We start from the raw sequence: 26,390 nt of genomic DNA, 5'->3' as shown, positions 1-26,390 counted from the left end.
ATATCAAGTTCCTCTTCTGATGGTGCTTGGTTCAACTTCAAACCTGTTGGATCAAATCGTGCAAAAACAGCAGAACGGCCTCCAGCTGTTAGTGATGATTTTAGACTCTTAAGTTTTGTTCTGTAGTAAAACCAGTGAGCCCAGAGATGCTTTTACTTTAACATTTAGATTTTATAGGAACACGATAAACTGAAGGTCTGCTGAGAGTTGAAGGTTTTGCTTTTATTCTCATGCAAGTCATCTTTTCACTTTGGTTAAATGAGCAGCATGTCTCCTCATTCAGCCGCCCGTCAGTGCTTCTCAATGTACACAAACATTTCAGTGGGCTATATGTGGGTGTTTTGTTTCGAGGTGTGCAAGCAGACAGAATGGGCGTTTCTATTGGATTCTCTGCTTCATCATTTTACAACTGTAATTTTAAAAGCTGTAGGTTTAGACAAAGTCTAACAAAGGTGTGCTTTTTTTGTTCTGTTTCACTATTTTACCCAGCAAACAAAAAATAGTCTATGTTTACTCTTGGTCCACACACAGCATGCTACAAGCTAGCATGCTAACACCAAGCTAGCTTGGCACAAAGACAGCCTGGGCTGCATCATGAGCAGCATAAAATAAAGCTACTTGTGCTAATTTCCTCAGCTCCTTCTCCTCAGTCTGAGTGTCCCAGTGGGCCACAAGACGTATGTAGATTTGAACTAGTCGAAGCTGTTAGTATTTGCACATGCACATTACAGCAGAAAGCCGGGGACCTTCGGGGACCCCTTTTCTATCACTGAGTAAGTGATGACCCCTGACTACATGACATATTTTATCTCATATTATAATCAATGCAATACAATAACACTCCTGTACAACTGTTAAACTGTACAATTAACCCAAATAGCGAACACATTATCTGCAGGAAGTTTATGTAAAACAAGCAATATGGAGGAATTTTCAGCAGATAATTTCCTGTGAATATTTCATCAGAGATTAGTTTTTCTCTTTGAGTTTATATCTAGAAGTTAATTATCTAAACTTTCAAATAATAATTTCATTTAGTTTTCTCCACAATGACAAATAGGCCCACTGTTTTCCGATTGTCATCTATGTCAGTTAGAACAGTGGTGGTCCTAGCACATTTGATGCCCCAGGCGAAAAAAATAACGTCATTTGCTGCGGCTCAACAGTTGATGTACTATACTGCACATTTATTACCAGTATCAATAAAAAAAGTTGGTGTTTCTGGATTTTTTTTATTGTTTATTTTTCTTTTGTGCCAGGAACACACAGAAATCAACACTATGAAAAGAAATGAACAGTTTTAAAGTCATTTAGTCCTTTGTTACACTACCTTTGAATGAGCACAAATTCAATAACACAAATTTATAAAAATAATTTTTTACCAAAACCTACTTTCACATGAAAAACATTTGTCCTGAATGCCTGTGGTCTCTTGTTTGTGTCTGTAAGTATTCATGAGGCTGTGATTATCCTAGAGGTCACGATAGGTCAGTTTATATAGTGATGTCCATTTATAAAAATGGTCCTACTATAATAAAATGGCAACTATGAGGGCTAACATCATCACACATGAACAACTTTGGGCTCATCCAATCGTTAAAAGTCTCAGTTTGGGTTTAAGTTATACAATTCCAAGACTGTTTATGGACCCCAGTATGCAGAAATATTAAAAAAAGGGAAAAATAACACATTTACACTGCATGCAAAAAAAAACGGCATGGTTTTTGTTTAAAACTGTGTGGGACTAGCATAAAGTGGGCATGTCTGTAAGGGGGCACTCATGGGTACCCATACAATCCCCTTTCAGTCAGATACCTTGGGGTGAGAGGTCAAGGGACCCCTTTGAATCGGCTGTGCCTTTTCTTCCTGGCCAAAATGTAATCTTGTGTTGGCCAACATGACTTGGTTGGTACCTCTAGATTCTTAAGGTCTTGTTTCATATGATATCAGTATCATCACTCTAGTTTTAAAACTCAGCCATCAAGACAGAAATGTGGGATGGGAGCTCCTGCAGGTCTCAGAAGACTGATATGCATGGACTAAAATTTTGCTCTACAGGTCACAGTGTTGGATCTGCAGAGAAGACTGGAGATACTGAAGTGCCAGTTGCAGGCTATCAACCAGATTCAAGTGGCTTTAACACTGGAGACGGATCTTCATGGAGCACTGTGCCATTCGGTGGTGGTGGTTCAACATCAAATGCAAATAAGGCTACAACATACCACTATTACCCAGTTACTACAATGACTCTGAACTACTAACTATCAGTCTGTATTAGAAATCCAGTATTCATCCAGCTATCCTCAACAGTCACAGGTGTCTGGATATAACCTTGGGTATTTGTAGGGATATAGCAAAGGACTTCAATCAAAGTCAGAGCAGTGATGGGGTTAGCATGTACTTAAACTCAGAAATCAGATAATTCAAGCTTTCAAATACTGATTGTTCCTCAGATCCATGTTTTTTGTGTCAGGCATCGCAACAATAGAGGTTCGTTAAAAAACTGCTTTCAACTGATCCATTGTATCCTTTGACTTGTCAAACTGAAATAAAAACGTACCTTGTATCCTTTAACCTCCTTTTTCTTCTTCTTTCTTTTACCAAAGTCTGTGAGTTTCACATCAAGCCAGTGATCTGTTTGTGGGCCTCAGTAAGTGGTTCAGTTCATTCGGGTTTAAAATGCACCTACCATTACTCACTTGTATCAGCTTTTCTAACCCGAGCTGTTGTAACAGTTAACACTTTTTGCGCTGTCTTTCAAAAGATTGTCACTTTATTATTATGCCTATTATGCCTTCTGTTTTTTTAAGGAGATGATTTTAAATATATATTCAACATAAAAAAATATGCTGTTCTGAAATTACAATCAATCATCATTATGTTCATTCTTTCTCAGTTTGATTCATTAAACATCCCATCAATGTAAGTAAATTGCCACTTGGTGGTGGTGGTTCAACCTTAAATGCAAATAAGGCAAGTAGCTGCGACATAAAACTATTTCTCAGTTACCACACTGACTCTGAATCCCAGGAACTATCAATGTGTGCTAGAAATCATGTCATCTGGTTACCCTCAACAGCCACAGGTAGCAGAGTCTGAATATCAGCAGCCACAGATGCCCCAGGTGTCCCACCCTAGCAGCAGCCTCAGCCGCAGTTGCCCCAGGTGCCTAGCTATTCGCCCAAGCAGCTTCAGCAGATGCCCCAGGTGCCTATAGCTACCCGCCCAAGCAGCCTCAGCTGCAGCCGCAGATGCCTCAGGTGCCTAGCTCCCCACCCAAGCAGCAGCCCCAGGTGCCTATCTACCCTCCCAAGCAGCTTCAGCAGATGCCCCAGGTGCCTAGCTACCTGCCCAAGCAGCCTCAGCTGCAGATGCCTCAGGTGCCTAGCTCCCCACCCAAGCAGCAGCAGCCCCAGGTGCCTATCTACCCTCTCAAGCAGCTTCAGCAGATGTCCCAGGTGTCTAGCTACCTGCCCAAGCAGCCTCAGCAGTAGCCGCAGATGCCTCAGGTGCCTAGCTCCCCACCCAAGCAGCAGCAGCCCCAGGTGCCTCAGCAGCTGCAGATGCCCCAGGCGCCAAGCCACCCGCCCAAGCAGCAGCAGCTGCAGATGCCTAGCTACCTGCCCAAGCAGCAGCAGCAGCAGCCCCAGGTGCCTCAGCAGCTGCAGATGCCCCAGGTGCCAAGCCACCCGCCCAAGCAGCAGCAGCTGCAGATGTCTAGCTACCTGCCCAAGCAGCAGCAGCAGCCCCAGGTGCCTCAGCAGTCTCAGATGCCCCAGGTGCCTAGCTACCTGCCAANGTCACTTTATTATTATGCCTATTATGCCTTCTGTTTTTTTAAGGAGATGATTTTAAATATATATTCTCAGATGCCCCAGGTGCCTAGCTACCTGCCAAAGCAGCAGAAGCCCCAGGTGCCTCAGCAGTCATAGATGCTTCAGGTGCCTAGCTACCTGCCCAAGAGGCCTCAGCAACAGCTGCCCAAGCAGCCTCAGCCACAGGTGCCCCAGGTGCCTAGCTACCCGCCCAACTAGCCCCGGCCAAATGGCTTCAAACAGGTAAACTGATCATGTTGTATTGGCTACATTAGCAGCATTGGTAAGTAATCTGTCCATCGTGAATTTCTTTCAGATATGACACAACTGGAGTTTATGGTAACAACCTTGGGTATTGGTCTGGGCATGGCTATGGATGTCAATCAAATCCAGAGCAGCCACCACAATAATAGAGGTTCTTCAAAGACTGCTTTCAACTGAGCCATTGTATTGACTTGTCAAAATAAACTTTGTATCTTTAGTCTTTTTTTTTTCCTCTTGTGGTCGGTAAATTTAAATTCAATTTGGCTTGTGGGCAACAGTTAATGTTGCAATTTGCTTCTATCATATCTATCTGGTTGACCAAGGTTTCTGGCATCATGACTTGTGTGCCAGATGGAAGTTCTGCAGCTTTTCTAACAGCCCATTTCATGCCAACTTTGAGGCACGTGTCTGAATCTTGCAAATCACATGGCTTATAGGCCAACATGTGGTATTTATCAGGACAAAGCTATTAGGTAAACTTTACAGCACCATTGACTGAACTCAAGGGATATTGTTGTACCTTGCTGTCAGGTATAATGTGTTGCCACAAATTTCATTTACCATTTCACATTTGTTTCTCAAAACAAACATGCAGAACATACCATAAGCCTTTACTGATCCCCAGAGGGGAAATTAAAGTGCAGCACAAATGAGTACAAATGAATATAGAGATGTAAAAGTCAAGACAACATAAAATAAAAGGTTAATGCCTTCCATAAGTGTGGCATTTTATTGTGCTTTTCTATGATTTTCTTTGATTTACTTTAATTAAAGGTATTAGGTTTTTAGGTATGAGAGGGAGTTTTTCTTTCTCACTGGGGAGCAACTTGTTAGTTGGTTTAGGGGATGAATATTCCACATGGAGCTGCATGTTTATCATAGTGAACAAATTGCCATTTAATTTTCTGTTCAATTCACACTCAATTTTCCAATATATAAAACTTGTATTTCATATCGCTTATCTATGTCTCAATTAAAACGTCAACTAAACGAAACTATTTTTGCACCAAACATATCCTGTGGGGAAAAACGCCCATTAAAGTCTGTGCCCCTGCATACATGACAAAGGTTTTCTTAGCTTAAGGATTTCGGTTTTTCAACTAAACTTTCGATCAGGTTTTTTTTTTTTTTTTTTTTTTTCCTAATTGACTGCTGTGCCAAGTTAGATATTCAGGCTGCTGCTGCCATTTTTGCTATGTTTATCTAGGAGAACAGTCATATACATATGTTGCTGATATGTAACATGACCGTTTCTTAAATTATATAATACCTACATTTGTTGTGAATATAATTATCTATGGAGGGGGGAAGGTCATGCATTTTCTCCGTCACTCAGGGAGGCCTAAGGAAAAATATTTGTAGCTTCGGGGAGGGTCAAGAAAGAGTCACACTAAAGCATCCCTCTGACAAATTAAGTACAGTCCCTAAAAGCTTTATTAACTGGAAAATGGTCTGAAGTTTATGATACGATTTCTTGCCAGCTCGTTTTTTACCCTTGTGCCAACATTTTCTATTACAGACGACATCCTCTCCACTAGAGGGCGCACTGCTGCAAAGTGTGCACACAGCGGCTGAAGAATGATTGGCACCTTGGTCTTCCAATAGGATAAATCAAAACCTCGACGTTTCGACCAATCAGATAACTACTTCTGACTCTACTGGGCGGAACCGGAAGTATCCATTCGGACACTTTTTGAAATTAGCTGTCAAGTGAGACACTTAGCTGTTACAGCGCTGTTAAAACCTCCAAAACGATAGGAAAACCTAAATGAACCAATATATTTGAAAGTCTTAAAGCAGGAATTGGTTGTTCAGTCTAGTCTTACTATATTATATCTTATATCTCTAAAGGTAAGTGTTAATTCAGCTGCGATTGGTTTGCTAGTATGCTAATGCTAATGTATGTTCATTGAGCTACATCCAGCTTTAAACACAACCTTTGGGCCGATTTTGTCCCTGATTTTAGGATTACATATTAACGACTCCTGTTTTATATGTGTGTGAAAATGGCCGTGGTCGTTAACGTGTGATGCGTCAGTACATTTAGCCTCTGCTGGGTTGTTTTGAAGTCAGTTTTCAGTGCTTTTGTCTTTATGTCCTCTCAGTAAATCATCATGGGCGAGGTGGAGCTGTCCTGCCGGGCTTATGTGAAGATGTACCTGCACGCCTGCCTCTTTCCGCGGTGCAGCATCAACGGACTCCTGTTGTCGTCCAGCTCAGCAGGCGGTGCTGTCTGTGTGACAGACTGCGTCCCGCTGCTTCACTCCCACCTGCCCCTGGCTCCCATCACTCAGCTGGCCCTCACACAGGTAGGACATATGCCGACATTAGCCATATTAACCATATTGGTTCAGTTTAGCTGATCAGAATCCTCGTCCGAGCATCAGCTAATCTGACTGGGGTTCGACAGTGGTGCAGCGTTAGGTTTTCTTGAAAGTCTGGTATGTGTAAGCCCTAAATCATACCTCTCATGGTAACACAATTCAAAATGTTTTACTCATTTCCTGACAACACTCACTGCATAACATTCTGTGTATACCCATACTATGTACTATTTAGTGTGCCAGAAAAGATTTAGTAGGTATCAGTACATGATATGTCAAATACAGTATGCCAATAATATCATAATGTTCTACTGCATCAGGTCACATTGTGCAATCTGCAAGCCAGCATGCTTTTCTGGCTATTCTAAGCCACAGTCCTCTGCGCAGTGGAAGATCCGCCACATAAACTTAGCCGCAGACACATGACAGCTCATTGATAACTGTCAGGAGCGGCAATGACAGATGACAGCGCAATCAAGTGACTGATGGCCCGTCGAATTATCATAATAGGAATATTAATTGTTTAACAACAAAGTAATCATAACGATTACCAACAACAAAAGGACATAACTGAAAATAAATGATAGAGAAATGCATGTGTAATTTTAACTATCATGAATATAATACTGCATGTTAGAATCCACAATGTATGCAACTATAACTTAAAAGTTAAAAACACATTAAACAACAGCAGTGTTAACCAGGTTGACCTCTGTCTCTGGTGAGCTCAGCAAATGACGTTTTTTGATTTTATTGCCAAGGTAACAGATATATCAGCAAGAGGGTCAAAGTTCAGAGCGTAATGTCATGAGGAAATGGTATGTCCTGATTGTGTGCATACTGCCTGCAACAGTACATACTTCCTAAGGGCAGTGCAGTACCTACTAAAAGTAAAAAGAAGTATGCAATTCGAAACCCAAAGCCTAAAGCTTGAGCTGTCTTTGGCAGTAAGCTCTGTAATTAATTATAAATGATTAAATGCGAAATCAGTGAGAAGGACACTGCTCAAATAGAATACATAGTGATGAGCCACATTATATTTGGTGTCTGTCAAAACTGCTTATCATTTTGTATGTTTCTCTGCAGAATCATGCTTTTTTAATTGAATTAATACAAATAATAACTCCATTTTTTATGTGTGTCCTAGATCTATTCAATATATAAGAAACCACAGGGCTTAACATTAACTTTTGGAAGTGTTGTAAGGCCGGAAACCAGGCCTCAGCTTTTGGTTGCCAAAACTGAAAATATGGTTGCCATTTTTAGTCACTTTAAATTAAATTAATTAAGATACTATGTAGTTATACGTCAGCTTAATAATGAAAATGTCACATAAAAGAATGTTGAAGAGTTACTTATTACAGTAACTGAATAATATACTTTGTAGTTTATGTTTTTTCTCATACTTTACAGAATTTGAATCCATGTTATCCATGTTCTTGGTAAACACATACTAATAGTGCAACTGTTGCCATGTTGTCCAGGAAGCTACTGGTTGCTTGTTCATTCGTTCGCTCCTTTTCAGATTTCTCTTTGCTGTTGTCTCTGAAACAGGTGCCTGTGTGTACGCCAGTAAAGACACCAATGCACGTGCAGCGTTTTCTTATTCTGGTTCTTACTGTAACAGCTTTTTTAAAATATAACTAATGCAACAAATTTTAAAAATGTATTTATTTTAGGGTGCATGTTTTGCTGGCAGTTTGCATTATGTAAACGTGTTTGATATATAGCTGTTCATTTCACAAGTACGGGTTTTATTGTCTGTCATTATGTTAAATATATGGCAAAGAACTGTGCAAAACATATTTTTGATGTTGGTGTAATCTGTCATTGATTTACTAGTCAGCCGTTGACTCATTGACTGATTTATCTCCCTGCTGAGAATGATACTTTATCCCAGTATCCTTTTCACTTAGTCCACATTGTTAAAATGTTGTTTAAACTACACTGCATTGGTGCAAAGTATGTAGACATGCGAACATTACTCTCATATGTGGAGGCTGAGCATGTCATTTCTGTGAAGGCTTTCCACCATATTTTGGAATCGGGCTGCAGAGATTTGCTCTGTAGAAATGGCAAATGTGGGGCGTCGGTGGCTTTGTGGTAGAGCAGGCGCCCCATGTACAAGGCTGTTGCCGCAGCGGCCCGGGTTCGACTCCAGCCTGTGGCCCTTTGCTGCATGTCACTCCCTCTCTCTCTCCCCCTTTCACACTTGTCTGTCCTATCAAATAAAGGCTAAATGCCCCCAAAAAAATCTTTAACAAAAAAAAAAGAAATGGCAAATGTAATTTCCGGCTTCCTGGACAGAAGACCGTGACAAACTCAGTCAGAAATTTTAAAGTTAGAGGAGCCTTTCAAGATTCTTGCAATACTTTCAAAACAGCTGCAGGAAAATAAGCTTTTATGTAATTTATTATTTAGAAAAGGTTATGCTTTGCTCTGTGGCTCAAATGTGAACCAGGTAATTACTATATGATACAGTATAAAGTGAAACAAGGAGCTACCAGTGTGAGAAACAAGATAAAACACCAAGGCATGAGGGCTGAGAGGGTTTGGTGGACAAAGATGGAAGCGCTAACTTTATTCAGTAAGTTGAAACCCACAATAGAAACACAGATTTTTTACATAGTACCTTATCCAAGAGTTTATGAAAAAAGAGCATCTTGCCTAAAAAGACTGTGATGGAAAATTCTGGTATTTGACCATATTTAACCTATAGTGTGTTCTGTATGTGTTGTATAAGGTTACTTGTTTTGATGAAACTGAACTTCTCACCTAATAAGTATTGCGCATTTAACCCCTACTGTGACAGCAGTGTGAGATACAGCAGGGGCCTAATGGAAGTAGGTTAAAGGTTACGAGCCAGGGAGGCTCCCACATCAAGTGTCCTTGTAAACCTCAAGAGATGTGTCATAGGGATGCTTACTGCAGAACCACCTGAGTGCCATATATTTTGACTATTGACATGCATGTGTTTTGGGAACTACAAAGATAGCATTGCTTAAGAACATCTAGGCACTCACTCACTGACTGACTGTTCATGCGGTTGTATGTGTGTGACTCCATTCATGAATGCTTATTAAAACTCAAGAAAGACAGCCTAATTAAATAGTTGTTTTGCCACCACAAGACCAACCGTATGTTTTCCTGCATTTAAAAAAAGCCCCAGGAAGATTCACCTAAATCTGCCCAAATATGAGCCTAATTTGAGAATGATGGTCTGTTCTCTTGTTTCAGGTGGATGTGTGGTGTTCACAGACTCAGCAGAGGGTAGTTGGATACTATCAAGCCAATGCCTGCGTTTCAGATAGCAGGTTAGTTTCCTGTCCATGATGCCTCTCCAAACCCCCGCTTATTTCAGCTATACTACATCTTTTATGAGATGTTTCCTCAAATTTTTCATTCTTTTGGTTGAGTATATTAGTAAAATGTTAACCTTTCTAACTTTTTATTTAATCTGTTTTAATCTTTTGAACCCAACAGCCCGACGCCGTGTGCACTGAAGATAGCTGATAAGATTTCTGAGCAGTTTGACAACGCAGTTTTGTTAATGGTAAGAATAAGTAAAGCAGTTTGTTTAACAATCCCTTCGCCTGTTTGCTAGTAGAGACAAGAATACGCTACAGTAGTGGTGAAACTATCTAGTGATGAGTCAGTTAAGTAAGTTTAAGTTATTCTTGGATTTCTCGATTTAGTATCACTTGAAACGGAGTGCAAATAGATGAATTAATACATGAATAGAAAATGACACTAACTAAATCCAAAAGAAATAAAACAAGAATAAGATAACACAATGACATTACTAACCCCCAAGTGTTACACACACACACACACACACACACACACACACACACACACACACACACACACACACACACGTTTTGATATTGTATAAATTAAAAAATGGATTAGTCATGAGTTTCATACATTTATTGAATATGTTCTCTGTTTTGCTCCACAGCTTGATGGCGGTAAGATGTCGCCAGATTATCGGGTTCCTCCCATTGTGATGTACGAGCGTAAAGATTCAAGATGGATGCTCAAAGACAAACACACGTAAGTGACAGCTGACATTTTTGTCATGAGTTCAACCTCTCGGGCTGTAAACAGACTCCACCTTCCAACTTCCTAGTGCTTGATTCGTTCATGTAGTATAAGATCCCCAAGAAAATTTCTCTGTAATTGAAATTTAATTGATTTGTTAGTTTTAGTTTTTACATGTAAAATTAATTTATAAACATATTTTTGATCTTTTTTTTCTTCACAAAATGGCCCAATCCTTTAAATCTTCCCTGGTACATAGAAAATAAGTCAACATCAGGCATAATTTTTAATTCTTGCTTGCCCTAATCAAAGACCAGAACACTACATTAAAGGGATAGTTTGGATCCTGGGGGATCGTGGGGTTGTATGGGGTATTTGGAGGCTGCTTGGTATATTAACTTCAGTTTCCTGTTGGAAAGGGCTGTTTGACAGCAAGGTAAAGTAGTGAAAATATTCTAAATTTAGCATACACTCTGATAGATTTTATTAGGTGGCTAAAATACATTTTGTTGCCAACCCCTTCACAGCAGCACATTGCTTAGCTTCCATGGTGGCGCTCCTGCTGCTTCTCCAAACTACTCTATGTAATACACTGACTATGGTTAAGTACCTCACACAACCCCACTTCACAAGATCCAAACCTTCCCTTTAACACTGCCCTTTGTCCTTTTTTTATTTATGTTATTTTTCACTGTGTTCAGGATAATGCTGAGACAGTGGGAGGAGACTCGGGCGATAGCCAGTCAGATGCTGGAGTCAGGTGATCACACACTACTGGTGGATTTTGACAGCCACTTGGACGACATCACAAAGGACTGGACCAACCAGAAACTGAACATCAAGATAGCCGAGCTCACCTCACCGGCCAACGGGAACATCTAGACTGAGAAGTAGCATCAGTTTGTAGTAGAGCTCAGATTTGTTTATGTTCTCACCCGACATCATGTGACTTTTATAACCTGACACAAACACACAGAGATTAGGTTTATTTTTAATGCCTTTTCTGAACTGAACAGGGACATGACATAGAACATGCATAAATAACAAATATATGTACAGCTTGGTAGATCTCCACAGTCATCCACCCCCTCCTCAGAGTGTGCCTTGTGGTCCAGCCCAACACGCTGCTGATTTAAAGGAAAAATTCACCTTAAATACACCTTTTGACACTATTTCAATGCACCTGTGGTACTTTTGATCCCGTTTTGTCTTTTTGTTGCTTTCTATTGTTATTTCTGTGTACATAACAAGCTCCAGGGAGTGGACAAATAACAGAAATGCCTTACAATACAAAAGTTCTGCGGTAAATACAGATTTGTTGAAGCTCAAAATGTTTGTTTTCTGTCAGACTGTCAGGTGATTCAGGTTTGAATGCATGATATCCTGATTAGCTGATCAAGTGGAAAAACCAGAAATGCTTATTAAAACAAAAGTGATTAATAGAAAAATGCACAAAAAATGGGGTAAGACTTTATTTTGCTGATCATTTCTGAGCAGTATATAGAAGTTTAAATTTATATTGCACTATAATTTAGTTGTAAGCAGAAGTGTTTATTTATGTATTTCTTTCAACAACTTTAACTTCTCCTGTGGGCACCCGTAAGTGGCAGCTGCTGTATAAATAGATAATCAATGACAGTATAGTAAAGGACAGTATATGTAATAATATAAAATGTCTTCTCAGGAAAAGTAATGATTGTTGATAAACATTCTACATGAATAAACCCTTAAAAACGTCCTTTATAGCCGCATACAGCCACATTATAGTTTGTTAAAAGTAGTTTATTAAATGGTAATTAATGCTGAAAAGGGGGTTAAAGTAAAGTGTTACCATAGCAACTATGGTAACACTATACTAATATTTTATATATGAATTCTCATAAATCATGTCAACTTTTGCTCAGTGTTAACCGCATTAGGAAAGAGGAACAGTGTTGCATGCTCAAACACACACTTAGCACCATATTTGCATGTAAACACACCAAATTACCACCTTTTAAAAAATGACCAATAAGTTGTATAGATGCGTCTGAGAGCCTAGACAAAAACCAAATATCCTGAGCTTCAGCAGACTGAATTTATTGCAGGACTTCTGTACTGAAACGTAGGTTTTGTACTTTTGTTTGCCCCTTACCTATACACAATGATGCCAGTAAAATATTTTAAAACATTTCAAATGTCTTTAAGAATTTGTAACTCTGAAAATACTAAACCAGAGTCAATCGTTCTCTCTTAGAGGTCGAGGTAACCTGTTTCCACTCTTGTAAATTTCATAACTTTCTCACATAACCCATAATAAAATTGCACTCAATGGCCCAGCTGAATGATTTCTGACAGTAGAGCAGGAGTAAAGGAGGTTTGATTTTTTTCCTTTAAGAGTCCCCAAAGTCTCATCAACAGTGTGAAACATCTTTTTTTATATTCTATTAAAAAACAACCTTCAGTCCACATTTGTAAATGTATCAATGTCCGACATGACAAAGAACTAACCTCAGAGTTTGAGTAAAAGGATACATTAAAAATATAAAAATGATTATGATGATAATGATAATTATTTTGTTTTTAATATAGCTACAACTACTTTCATGACGGTGTGTTTCCCTTTTATATTACAATAATAATTGACATCTAAACGCTTAACAAGACCAAGGAACAAAGTTTTTATAGTGCTGTAGTATAAACACATGACATCATTTGCTTAGGAGAATAACACGTGCAGCCATGATCGCAGAAGTAAGATCACATTTTCAAGGAAGGAAGACGACTAGAGCTGCAACTAGCAATTATTTTCAGAATCAATTCATTGTTTGGTCTATAAAATGTTAACAAGTAAAAAAAAACAAAAAACAAGTACATTGAAGAAAGTGACAATTTTTCCACTAACAGTCAAAAACCTGAAGATATTAAAGTTAATGTCATATATGACAAAGAAAGAAATGCAGATCTTCAAATTTGAGAGGCTGGAACCAGAGAATGTTTAAACGACTGACAGAAGTAATTGATTATCGAAGTGGTTGCCGATTAATTCTGTCAACTGACTAATCGTTGCAAATCTGAAGTTCTCAGTGTCTGCTTACATGTAGTGCTTCCAGTTCACCAACAAATCTCTACAAAGGTTGTGAGGAGTCAAAAGTCCATCCCAAAAAAGTTCATTATACATTTTCAGGGTCAAAAGATGCCACTTCATCTGTAGATCCAGTCTCAAAAAATATTTTCGTAAGTGCTGTGAGACTTGTTTTATCCTGTCTGTTAGGGCTGGGCGATAGGAAAATATACACTTGCCACAAATACTAGTCAGAAATCTGACTCTGTAATGAATCAGTGGTTTTAATTGTGTATTTTAGATGATAGATTTACAGTGATGTTGAAATATCACTCAGCCCGGTTACTCTTATTTTGAAAGAATGGGCTTGTCCCTTACTTTGGAATGAACCCCCCCCCCAACGTTGGACAAAGTGCTCAGATTGTCACGAGGGTAATTGCTTCAGAGTCCGGTTGAGGCACGGTGACCAGGTTCAGAGTTATTTCTCCCTTTGGAGACTCGTTGGCCAATGACTGGAGGAAGTTGATGGACTGAAAGAAGCACTGCGCGTCCTGGACCTGCTGCTCTGCCCATGAGAAGGTGATCTGCAGAGGAGAGCACAGGGACGAGCAGGTAACAATATTATTTTATTATAATTATCATCATTATTAATTATGTTTTACCTTAATTGTATTGAGGGCTTAAAAAAACAGCTTGTAACAATAACATAAATATAGGGATCAAACTCAATTTTGGGATCAATCACTTGATGACTTAAGAGCAAGACTTAAAGATTTAAAATGAGTGTAATGAAATTTACATGAAAGAAAATATCATGAATATTGTTTGTGATTCAGAGGTCTACAAATGTTTTGCAGCCAATGCAAAAAGTTTTCAGGGAGCAATTAATAATAGTTATGTGTAACGTATAACTATAAAGAAATTATAGTTTTAGAAAGGTAACTTTTAATTGATAATAGTTTTAAGGAAGTACTAATCAATAAAACTAAGTAAGTAAGTAACAATTACTGTAACAATTACGTTTAAGTAATAATTAATAGACAATACTTTTTAGTAAATAATAATTACCAATACTTTGAAGAAAATATTTATAGTTTTAACTAAGTCATAATTGATCAACAATAGTTTTAAGCAATGATTAATAAAAAATACCTTTAATTAATGATTAGTTAATAATAGTTTTTAGTGTGTAATAATTTATAATAGTTTTTTAAGTAAAAAATATACTTTTTTGATAGTTTCAATTAAGTAATGAATACTTTTCAAGTAAGTAATAATTAACGATTAGTTAAGATTTTTTTTAAGTAAATACTAATTAATTCAAGTAAATTAAGTAATAATTAAATAGTCTTAAATAATAATTGATTCCAATATTTTTAAATAATAATACCTTTAGGTAAGAAATAACTAATTTCATAATTAGTTAATAGGTTTAACTAATAATTAATTACCAATACTTTTATTCTTAATAATTATATAATATTTTCAAGTAAATGTAAATATTTTTAAGTAAATCTTAAGTACTTCATAATTAACTATTTTTGAGAAATGATTTATACACAATAGTTTTAAGTAATAAATAAGTCAAATATAGTTTTAGTGAGTAATAATTTATAATAATACTTCTTAAGAAAATAACAATAATTACTATTTTTGTAAGTAATAATTAACAATAATTTTAAGTAATAAGTTGCTATAACATTTGAGTGCAGTGTAAACTTCCTTTCAATATGATTTATTTGACGAAAACATGCCACTTTGAGTCTTAATTAGAAAATGTGAAAATATAAAAATTCATCCCCCAGGTGCTAAAAGCCAAATCAAAAGCCTCATTGTGGTGATCATACCAGTTATAAATACATGAAGAAATAATCTTCTAAAATACACTTACATTTACCTTAACTATGATGAGTTTTCCAGATGGGTCTTCAGTGTTACTCAGCTCTTCTCCAAAACACAGAGTGACGCCACACTCAGGAGGCTCGCCACCGTTTGCACGGAAGTGATCCAGATCTGATTATGAGGGGAAAATTAAAGTTACACAATGAATTTTACTGTACTAGGACTAGATTCAGTTTTTGGCCACATATATTTTTTTTAAACAGATTGACTGGTTTGAGGTTAGATTTGGGATGTACACAAGCTATTCGGGGTTGTAACTAAAAATTAATTATTGATTTAATTTCTCAATTTTCGTCTATGTAATGTCAGAAAACACAAAAAAAATGCCTTTTGAAATTTTCCAGAAACCAAAGTGGGTTAATCAAATTCTGTGTTTTAGATACAACAGTCCAAAACCCCAAACATTCATACTGTATATATCTAGCTTATTCATATCTACCTTACTTAGATAAGTTATTATTTATATTACTGCTATACATATATACATTACTCTGAACTTTACTTCTTTTACACTTTTAGTTAGATGCTAAACTGCATGTCATTGTCAGTACTCTGTGACATGAAAATAAAGTTGAATCTAGTTATATTTAAATATGTATTTAGTTTGTGATCATATCTGACAAATAATTGAGAAGCTGTAACGACAGAATGCTTTCAATTTTTATCTTGAAAAATGACTGACTGTAATAATGAATCACTTAAGCTGCCATTAGTTTCTGTTCATAAATTTAAATTTAAATCAACTATATGATTAAATTAAATCAACTAAATATTTAAACTGTATATTAAATATATGTTAGAAATTGTTCTGTTTTCTTCAGACTATTCTTTGAAATTGAATTCAAACTGTCATGTTTACATACACTGGATTTAATTAATCAAGTAACCTGGCTTTAACCTAAATTTAGTCACCTTAAAGACTTTGAGTCACATGAATTACGTGAATGTTCGAGCCAGAGATCAAACTCACCTCGCTTGAAGATCTCTTTACTGAAGAGCAACACTGGCTCTGTGTTTCTCTCCATCTTGTGCAGCCCCGGTGTGGTCGTGTGCGGCCCTGTCCAGAAGACCCGCCCCTGGCAGAACCTTTTACCATAAACTCCCCCAGACATGGTGGTCAGCACCACTCCTTTCTCCATGAAGGGCAGCAGGGTGAACAGAGCCTGCAGCTCCGGACCGGCCGGCAGCATGGAGGGCGGCTCAGGCAGCGGGATGCGAGGAAACCTGCCCTTCAGGGCGGCCGGCGTCGGTGGAACAGGACAGGAAGGTAAGTACATTATCCTGACGTCGCTGTTCTGGATTTGACGTTTGAGGACCTCCTGTCCTAAATAATGAACCACCACATTGAAGTATTCCTGGACTGGAGAGAAAGGAAAAAAGATGGGGGAGGATTAAAGCATGAGTAGTCAGGTTTAGGTAAATTAACAGATGCTTTAACTTTCAACCTACTGAATCATGTGCAATAATAACAGTTATTCTAGTGCAATAATTACATGGACTGTATTGCAATAATTACATTCATACTACTGCAATTATTAAATTTATTCTAGTGCAATAGCTAAATTTATTGTAATGCAAAAAATACTTCTATTCTAGTGCAGTAATTATATTTATCATATTGCAATAATTAAATTTTATTGTAGTGCAAAAATGTAATTTATTCTAGTGCAAAACTTAACTTTTATTCTAGTGCAATAATTGCTTTTATTATATTGCAATAACTAAATTTATTCTAATGTAAAACTTAATTTTATTCTAGTGCAAAAATTACTTTTTTTTATATTACAATAATTACATTTATTTTAGTGTAAAACATAACTTTTATTATATTGCAATAATTACATTTATTCTGGTGCAAAAAATTACTTGTATTTTAGTGCAATGATATTAATTCAAGTGCAATAAATACTCTTATCCTAGTGCAAATTTACATGTATTTATTCATTTCAATTTGTTATTCTAGAAGCTGTGTTGTCAGCTGGTGATGTTCATTTTTCTTGAAGTTGTTTTGTTTTTGTTCCTGTGTCTTTTTATTGTTGTATTCTATAAAGTGACAGTAAAAGCTTTCTATTGTATTCAAAATAAAAGGTAAAATAATGTAGTTATAGTATTTAACCAGTGTCAAAAACAAACAAAACAACAGTCTAAATGTTATTATAAAAGCAAGTTGGAAAATGGTCCAGCATTTATAAGGCATTGTGCTCTGTTACAAAAAAAAAAAAAATTCTGTTATGTGCATTTGTACACAAGAACCGGTAAATGTTTGTAAGTTGAATACCTCCTGTGGGAGCAGGGACGCTTTCTTCGATCCGTACGTCTAACCTGATCTCATCAACCACTGCAGAGAGAGCGAGAGAGCGAGCGAGAGCGAGAGCGAGAGCGAGAGAGAGAGAGAGAGATTAAACAGGATAGATCAGTTGGTTGATTTAGAATAATGTCAAAGTTTGTTTTTTGGGTTGATACCAAATGTAAACAATGACTCACAACCATGGGATCATGAAACTGGGTTACACAGAGAAATCAGGTTATGCAGGTAATTGGGCATCATGATATCATGCACTATAGAAACCTTGTCAGTGTGAATACTGACATACATCCAGCAGGTCAGTAATTAGATCTCTCCCCTTATTTTGGGTAACTTATTTTACTGTCGTGCTGAGTAGCAGTCTTAGCCAGACTTTGGATGGGGTTATTTTGAATATTTGGCTGCTCTGCTACCTCAGCGATTCATCCCCATCTGAAACTGTCATATGTCACTGTGTGAATTCGTGACGAATAAAGTGGGGTCCTCCAGGAGTAATTTAGCTGATGAAATACGGTTTCTGTAATCGCCATACACGTGTAGAGCTTGTCTTAGATAAAGCAAAAAACTTGTCCTTTTAGGGAAGAAAGTAATTTGTAATTTCCATAAGGTGGTTTGCATTAAAAATGGATTTTCAAAAACTTAAAAGCAACATGTCTTCTCCATGGCAGTCATTATTCTGCAAGTAGCTATGGCAAATCTCCTTATATGAGTGAAGTCAGTTGAGTTAGATGGCTGGTTAGTTAGTGTTTAAGGTCAAGAAAGAACCAATACACGTCACGTACAGATACACCTCTCTGTCACTTCTATATCTACATGAAGTGTGGAATTTCAGATTGTAATTTCACAAAAAATCCCATTAATTTATCCTGTACAGATCTGACATGAAGTCAAGGAGTTCATATCTAGAAAAGGAAAGCATGTCAGACTCTTAAGCTGTATTGATCGACTCTGTTATCGACCACACAATCAGTGACTGCTGTAAAACGATGCAGCCGAACTCACCCTCTCTCTGTGTGGTGGTGTTGTGCTGTGTGGATTCATCCGTCTGGGCGGGGGTTTCGCTCCACAGCAGAGCCTCTTCGACACACTGAGAATCACAGAGATTGCAGTTCTTTTGAAATCTGACTGAGACATGTGAACAGCAGGTGGATGACACCTTCAGCTCACAAATGTTCAAAAAGGCAGTAAGCTACCTTATTATACCTAATAACTTTTGTCTCTTCTGACTGTAATAACAATGTCAACTTAAACATGTGAACACTTGGACAGGAATCCCTCAAGAACATATGGCTCACATCTTGACAGTCTCTCAGCTTCCTTACTGAGCTTCCTTACTCCATACTGTAGCACGCTAACATGCTAAAAGGCAAAAACCTTTGTCGTGTCTCACATCCAAATTATACTGTACAGATAACATGCATACTGACTGCATATTGCCGATGCACTGGACACCCTAAATACTTTGTACTTCACCCCAGTAGTGTGGTTTTGCAGGACATATTAATGCACGCTTCAACAAGCTCTGTAACCAACTCAGTCCCCCTCAGCTGAGTGCACATTCATACTTCATATGATAACTTGCATATAGCTTTGTAAGAATGCAGAACAAAGCTCCTAAACTATTTTGGCTTGATGAAAATGGGAAGTTGGACTGTGTGGCAAAGTATAGGCTTGTTTTAATTGTAAAGTTTGGAAAATTAGGTAGACTGAATACACAAGTATGAGGGCACACAGAATATACTGTCCATGGTTTCCTATAATTTGTAATTTGGTCTCACACCTGGTTACATGTAAACTGAGCTGTGAGCAAAAATCTAACTGAATATGTGTAAACTGATGATTGCCAAAAAAAAAAAAACGAAAAAAAGAAAATCATTCCTGTTTAAAGTTACAGCTAGGCGTAAGGTCTAGAGTTGTACCGATACCGATACCATTGGACTATCGGAAATGCCTCCGATACTGCCTAAAATGCGGTATCAGGTATCGGCAAGTAGAGCCTATGACCAATCCGATACCACGTAATGCCTCATGTCATTACGCATACGCACGCTGCAGGCAAATGAAACGGAAACGGAGCGGAGTTTAAAAAGCATTCTACTGTAGCCTTTAAAATGTCTTTTTTACCAAATTGTGTGGCTGCAGTTTAACCTGTGTCTTGATCTGTGTCAACACTGGGTAATGATAATTAAAAAAAAAAGTTTTATGGCATTCATTCTACTATAATGTATTTATTTCTTAATATTTTACATAGAGTTTTAGGAGTTGAGACATGCAACAATTCATATCCGATCCATTTTTATTTTACGCGCTGGTATTGGATCGGTACTCGGTATCGGCAGATACCTAAGGTTCAGGGATTGGAATCAGTATCGGGAAGGAAAAAGTGGTATCGGTACATCTCTAGTAAGGTCCTCTGTTGGTTTAATCTTGGGGTTCAAGCAAAGATTAGATTAATAAACAACTTTATGGGTTATGGTTTTGCTAGCTTAGCCAAAAGTGACAAGACGATCCAATGCTAGCCGATGACAATGCGCATCAAGCACACATCACTCTACGTGACGCAGGACCTAAGGTATCACCCCTGAGTGAAATACCAAGTTTTTAGGGAGTCCTGTTGATGCGCTCCTTCTCCCACAATGCAATGCACAGAGGAGATGGAGTAGCTGAAAAAAAAATGTAAAAAAAACTGTGGATGGTGGGGAAACTGCTGAAATAAAACCTAGAATTTTTTTATGTGAAGTTTAATCAGCTAGTGTCTTTCCAAAGTTGCAGTTTGTATCATTTTCTGTTGGTATAAAATGGTAACGTATGTTTTTTTTTTTTGTATACTTAAACAGTAAACTATGATGATGATAAGCATGTAGCGTATACTGTATAGAATAAGTGTATTGGCGTCAGATAAATGTGGTGGAGATGTAGAGGAGCAGAAGTATAAAGTGTCATAAAATTGACATACTTTGATTAAGTAAATACTCACCAGCTGCGAGGTCACTTCCTCCATCTTTATCTGCTTAGTCTGACCGACGTCGCTGCTCTCTGATTCACTACTGCTCCTCCTCCTTTTTGGCCTTTTGGTGACTTTTACTCTGCTTTTCTTTTCAGGAACCACCATACCTAAACAGGGAGAGAGCAAAACATTTGAATAATCCAACCAAATAACCTAATAATAATAATAGTATCTGTGGGTATATGATACATGAATGAACAAACAAAGTAGCTTCTGGTCATTTTATGCTTTCATCACTAATGTCTCCCAGTAAACACACTTGTCCCAGTTTACCAGGTTGACATTGGCTGAACTTTTTTGCCCCGTATCAACTCACTGCCCTGCTGACTCAGCAACAACAGCTGAGGTGATAATACAGACGAGTCACTTGATTTGTTATTGCCTTCTTGTCCTCTGGTTTTAACATTAGCTCAGGTGCACACTGCACTCCAGTATCTGAGGTATCTGTACTTAACATGAGTAATTCCATTTTATGATAATTAATACTTCCACTCCACTACATCTCAGAGGTATGCACTGAACTTCTTACGCCACTACACTTATTTGATACCTTTAGTTACTTTGTAAATTCAGATTCTTAGTACAAATTACAATCAACTAATAATTTCTACAGTAGTGGATGAAGTACTCAGATCTTTTACTGAGATAAAAGTAGTAATACCACAGAGGAGAATAATTTGTTACAGGTAAAAGTCCTGCATTCAGAATCTTACTTAAATAAAAATATGACAAAATATACTTTACGTATCAGAAGTTCTTAAGTATTAATTATGCAATAAATCAATTTGCAATTAAATGTACTAAAAATAATAAGTAGGCATGAATGAACTGATCAAATGTAACATAAATTAATGTCTGTTTTAATTTGCTTCTGTATTGATTTACCTATTAATTTCCCTATTTATTTAATTTCCTACTTAATTTTCCCCTTTATTTATTTATTTTTACATTTATTTATTTTCTATTTAATTCTCCCTTTTATGTTTTCAGTTATTTCTTTTTATTTTTTACATTTATTTATTTTTATCTAATTTTCTCTTTTATTTATTAATTAATTAATTAATTTATTTTACATTTATTTATTTTCTATTTAATTTCCCTTTCATGTTTTCAGTTATTTCTTTTAAATGTGTTGATTTATTTACATATTAATTTATTAGAAAATCTAAGTGCTGAAGTCACCAGAAACAGCAGCTGAAGAGGTCAAAATCCCCCTGGCTTAGTAATGATTATTATTATACACAGATTGTATAATAGAGACATGCAAGAAAAATATAAAGACTAAATGAGGAGATTTGAGTATTTTAGAGCAAAAAAGAAGAGAGTGGATGTGATTCAATGTGGAAAAGGTAAGAAGGTGTTAAGTACAATAACAGATGGGGAACGACAGGGTGGAAAGTCCATTGCAACACAGGCAGGAGAGGTTTCTAAAGTCACATTGTGTAACATTGTGTAACATTGCAACTGATGTTTTAACACACAGCAGTGAGGGTGTGAGTCTGTGTGCTGTGTGAGGAAAATTCTAAGAATAAAGACTGTTAATCACTGCCTGCAAACATGAACTCACTTCCCTCTGAGAAAGCAGCTGCAGATTTGTACATGTACACCAAAAGTCTTAACAAGATAATAAAGCAATGATTTAAGTGACTAAACCTGTATTTTCTTTAATACGTTAAACGGGTACTAAAAGTACTAAAAAGTTAATCTAAACTAAACACTTAAATTCAAAACCCTGCAACTAATAACATTTTTCATTACTGATTACTTTGCCGATTATCTTTTTAATAAATTAATCATTTAGTTGACAATACATCAATAAAATTGTGGAGAAAAAAAACTGTCATAACTTTGCAGAAAAGAAGGTAACATTAAAACAGACCCAAACATGCTCAGCTGCCTATTATCTTTATGTTAATCAACTAATAATTTTAACTTGAATTCTGTTTAAGGGAACAATTTTCTGCAAGTTTTAATGATAAACTAAAGAAATGAGTCATTGAGAGTCGTCTTCTATGTCTTTTGTAGGGATCTCATTTTACATCATTTCTTAAGTCCAAGCAAACTGAAATTAAAAAGGAATAAATGTGTTATTGTGTGAACATGTCTCAATAAATGCGGTTAAATAGTACGAAACATACATTTGATTATTTTATTGCTACATGTCATAATATATAACATAATAAATTTTATTTATATAGTGCGAAAATTAAATTAAAAAAATTGTATGGCATGTACTGTTAGTTTTCTTTCATGCTTTATTTACTGTATCATATTTTTGTGTGACAAATAAATTGATTGGATTGTTCATTTTTAAAAAAAATTAAAAATGTATTTTTTTTTTTACAAAATTTCTACATTGATTTTATTTCATGTTTTTAATCTTTTTTTATTTCTATTTTTTAACATTTAATTTATTATTATTGTTATTGTAATTGTTAATTAATTTAAATGTATTATTATTTTTTAATTAAATCTTTATGGTTAAATTTTGTTATCACTATTTCTACCTCTCTGTGTATAGAGGTATTTACCTGTGTGTATTTACTTGTCAGTAAACAGGCATTGAAACTACTGATTCATGTGGGATGATAAAACCCAGCAACATATTAAATGTTGTTTTATATTGTGATACATTTCTAACATGTCAGAAAATTTAAAATAACATCCTTTCTTCAGTTCTTGTATTTGAGGATCATGTGTTTACATAGGACAAGAAACAAACCACTTATTGTGATATTTTTACAACCAGAACAATATTTTAAGGGTGCAGCAGTGGGCACACTTCACATCAAGGCTGCAGACGTTAAATTGAATCCTCCCTGTTGCTGCTGATGGTCTTATCAGAATATTCCTTCCTGTCTGTGGCTGACAGATAAAATTATATAAAAACAAGTAACTGCCTCATTCATCCTGAACACAGAGCAAATAAATGAGGATCACAGTAAAAATACTTGTTTTAAGTTATGAGATGTCAACATACTAAGTGTTAAATACATAACCAGGGGTGACAATGGGATAAAACTCTAAGATTCCGAGCAAATAAATATATATTATAACACAAGCAGCAGCAGAATGTACATTTACTTTGCACCACTGCTTGAGGTACTTGCACTTTCTTAAGTATTTCCATTTCATATTACTTTATACTTCTACTCTGATACATTCAGATTCAGATAACCAATACAAAATATAATGTACTAAGAATTATGATGTATTTATATGAATTAAGTCACTTGGCAGTACATAAAGTACCTTTAACATATCATTAATTTAATAATATATATTTATGCGATCTAATAAAATTATTATTATTCTGAAATGCAAAATTCTGCATAATAAGTACTTTTGGTATTTTAGGTATGTTTTGGTAACAAAATTTTGCACTTTTACTTAGTTTAGTAGACACCATATTTACTCAATTTATTCTTTTGATTTTTCACTTTATTATTTTTCATCTTTCTTACTCATTTTATTCATCTTCATTTGTTTTTATTCATCTTCATTTGCTTTTATATAAACATTCGCATGACAGTCGGTGTTCCCTTTATTGATTTTTACTATTGTGTATTCTCATTAAAGATGAAATTTTTTTTTATTTATGCTTATCTTGCTTTAGCTTAGAGTTTAGTTTAAGAGATTTTTTGGTCCTCATCATATAGAGGTTTTTTCCCTTATTAGGTAGTGTAGTTAGACGGTCAAGTCTTTTACCCTCTCCTTTGCCATATAGGGAGGGGGATGTTTGGCTTGCCTGTGCTTATGGCCTGTGACTTCTGCCTGGGTTTTCATCTCCCATGTTGGTGGTACTGGCGTTTGGCTGGTATGGGCGGTACTCGTATGTCGTAAGGTCGTTAGATAATGGGGAATGAGTGTGATGAAAAATTCTGGTATTTGACCCTTTTTTAACCTATAGCGTGTTCTGCATGTTTTTGTATAAGGTTACTTGCTATGATGTATGATGTGTAATGCTCAGTTAACCCCTACTGTGACAGCAGTAAGAGATACAGCAGAGGCCTAATGGAAGAAGGTTAAAGGTTACGAGTCAGGGAGGCTCTAGATAGTTTAGATTTTTTTTTTTTTGAAGTGGGGTTGTATGAGGTACTTTTCCATAGTCAGTGTATTACCTGCACTAGGTTTCGGTCAGCACGTGCCCAGTTTGGAGAAGCAGGCTGGAGTACCAACATGAAAGCTCAGCAATGTACTGCTGTGGATGGGGTCAGCAGCAAAATGTATTAAGTTGTGTATTAGTAAGTGTATTAAGTGTCCACTATATTTAGAATATTTTCACCACTTTACCTTAATGTCAGACAGCAAATTTCAATGGGGAAATTAAGTAGTTACATCGCTCTCTTCAAAGCCAAGCTCCACAGTTAGTGGTTTCACACCGGCACGGCACCAGCACGGTTCTGGTTCCGGCTCCGTTCTGGAGTCTCAGAACCTTGGTGCTGTCTGGCGAACCAGCCCGTGTCCACACCAGTTTAAGCGGAACCAAAGTGGGAGGACGTTACTCCGCGTCACTCAGGCAGAAGTAAACATAACAGCGGCAAGCAGAAATAAACACAGCAGCTGGCAAAATGACCCTTTTTGTCAATAGAGTCTGGTGGCTTTGATTAGAGCATAGACTGGGAACTGAAGCTATTACCTGCTACCTTGTTGGAAAGGGCTGTCTGAAGAAAACATAAAGTTGTAAAAATGTTCTAAATATAGCATACACCTGAACCGATATGGATTTTTTTTTTTAGGTGCCTAAAATAAATTTTGTTGCTGTCCGTGTCCACAGCTTATCCTCTGTGGCGGACTCCAGCCTGCCGCTCCAAACTGGGAGCGCCCCGACAAACAACTTACAAAGGTATTATACTGACTATGGGTAAGTACCCCATACAACCCTACTTCAAAAAAATCTGAACTATCCCTTTAAGTAAACTTATGAATTTAGGACATTTGCCTGTAACAGAGTATTTCTACAGTGTGGTATTATTCCCACTTCCATCACTGCTTACAAGCGCAGTAGGGCTGTAACAGTACACAAAAATCTCGGTTCGGTATGTACCTCGGTTTTTTTCGATACAGTAATGAAAAAAATAGACAACTATTAAATATCTTTTACTTATTGGTAACCTTATTAAAACATACCACCACAGAAGTTAACTCTTTTTACACAATTTTTGAATGAAACAAATATATATAAAATCCTGCTTTTTATCATTGTTTGAATGAAAATAGAAATATAAAAGTGAAAAATAAAATCCTGCTGTTTTTTTAACACATTTTTTGAATGAAATATATAAATATAAATTTCTGCTTTAACAGTTTTACTCAATTAAAATAAAAAGTATAGTGCACCTGGTCAGCTTTAAAGCCTGCTCAGATTCAGTTTTACTAGGAACTTACTTAGCTTTCCTACTATGTTAAAGTGCAGTAAACAAAACATGCTTATATCTAAAGTGCAGCTTAAACAATTTTACTCAACTCCAATGGCATTGATTATTTCTTTAGCGCGACGGTCAGGGAAACGCTCTTTCTTTTTAAACGACGACGATATCGTAGTTTGCACCAGATTGCTTTTTCTAGTCGTGCCGGTTAACGTTCAAACTCGGGTGGTGTCGCTTTAGATGCGTTAGCATGTTAGACGTGTTTCCAAGTACATACCCGACCGCTGTTCTGCAGTGTCGGCACACTGCTTTTGTCT

General features: G+C 36.7%; 2 protein-coding genes across 4 annotated transcripts in view; one reads left to right on the top strand and one right to left on the bottom strand.

Moving 5' to 3' along the window:
- Positions 1-5,740: 5,740 nt before the first annotated feature.
- On the top strand, positions 5,741-11,629 carry emc9 (ER membrane protein complex subunit 9). Its single transcript, XM_050056231.1, has 6 exons — positions 5,741-5,930; positions 6,185-6,388; positions 9,641-9,717; positions 9,887-9,956; positions 10,365-10,459; positions 11,149-11,629. Exons 2-6 carry the CDS (start codon positions 6,194-6,196, stop codon positions 11,327-11,329), a joined length of 618 nt encoding a protein of 205 aa, XP_049912188.1. The 5' UTR covers positions 5,741-5,930; positions 6,185-6,193; the 3' UTR covers positions 11,330-11,629.
- irf9 (interferon regulatory factor 9) overlaps positions 11,427-26,390 on the bottom strand; it is a 19,966-nt gene continuing 5,002 nt past the window's right edge. For 2 of the 3 annotated variants that reach the window (XM_050056228.1, XM_050056229.1), the window contains exons 5-10: positions 20,675-20,811; positions 18,700-18,784; positions 17,671-17,730; positions 16,363-16,752; positions 15,382-15,503; positions 11,427-14,074 (exon numbers count right to left, since the gene is read on the bottom strand). In XM_050056228.1, the coding sequence (XP_049912185.1) occupies positions 13,907-14,074; positions 15,382-15,503; positions 16,363-16,752; positions 17,671-17,730; positions 18,700-18,784; positions 20,675-20,811 (962 nt within the window). In that variant the 3' untranslated portion in view covers positions 11,427-13,906. The remainder of the gene's footprint in view (positions 14,075-15,381; positions 15,504-16,362; positions 16,753-17,670; positions 17,731-18,699; positions 18,785-20,674; positions 20,812-26,390) is intronic. The other variant, XM_050056230.1, reaches the window with a different exon arrangement.

The sequence above is a fragment of the Epinephelus moara genome, chromosome 11 (genome assembly GCF_006386435.1).
Source record: "Epinephelus moara isolate mb chromosome 11, YSFRI_EMoa_1.0, whole genome shotgun sequence".
In the NCBI taxonomy this organism is placed as follows: Eukaryota; Metazoa; Chordata; class Actinopteri; order Perciformes; family Serranidae; genus Epinephelus; species Epinephelus moara.
Note: the sequence above shows the minus strand (reverse complement) of the source record. Positions and strands in the feature narration are given on the sequence as shown.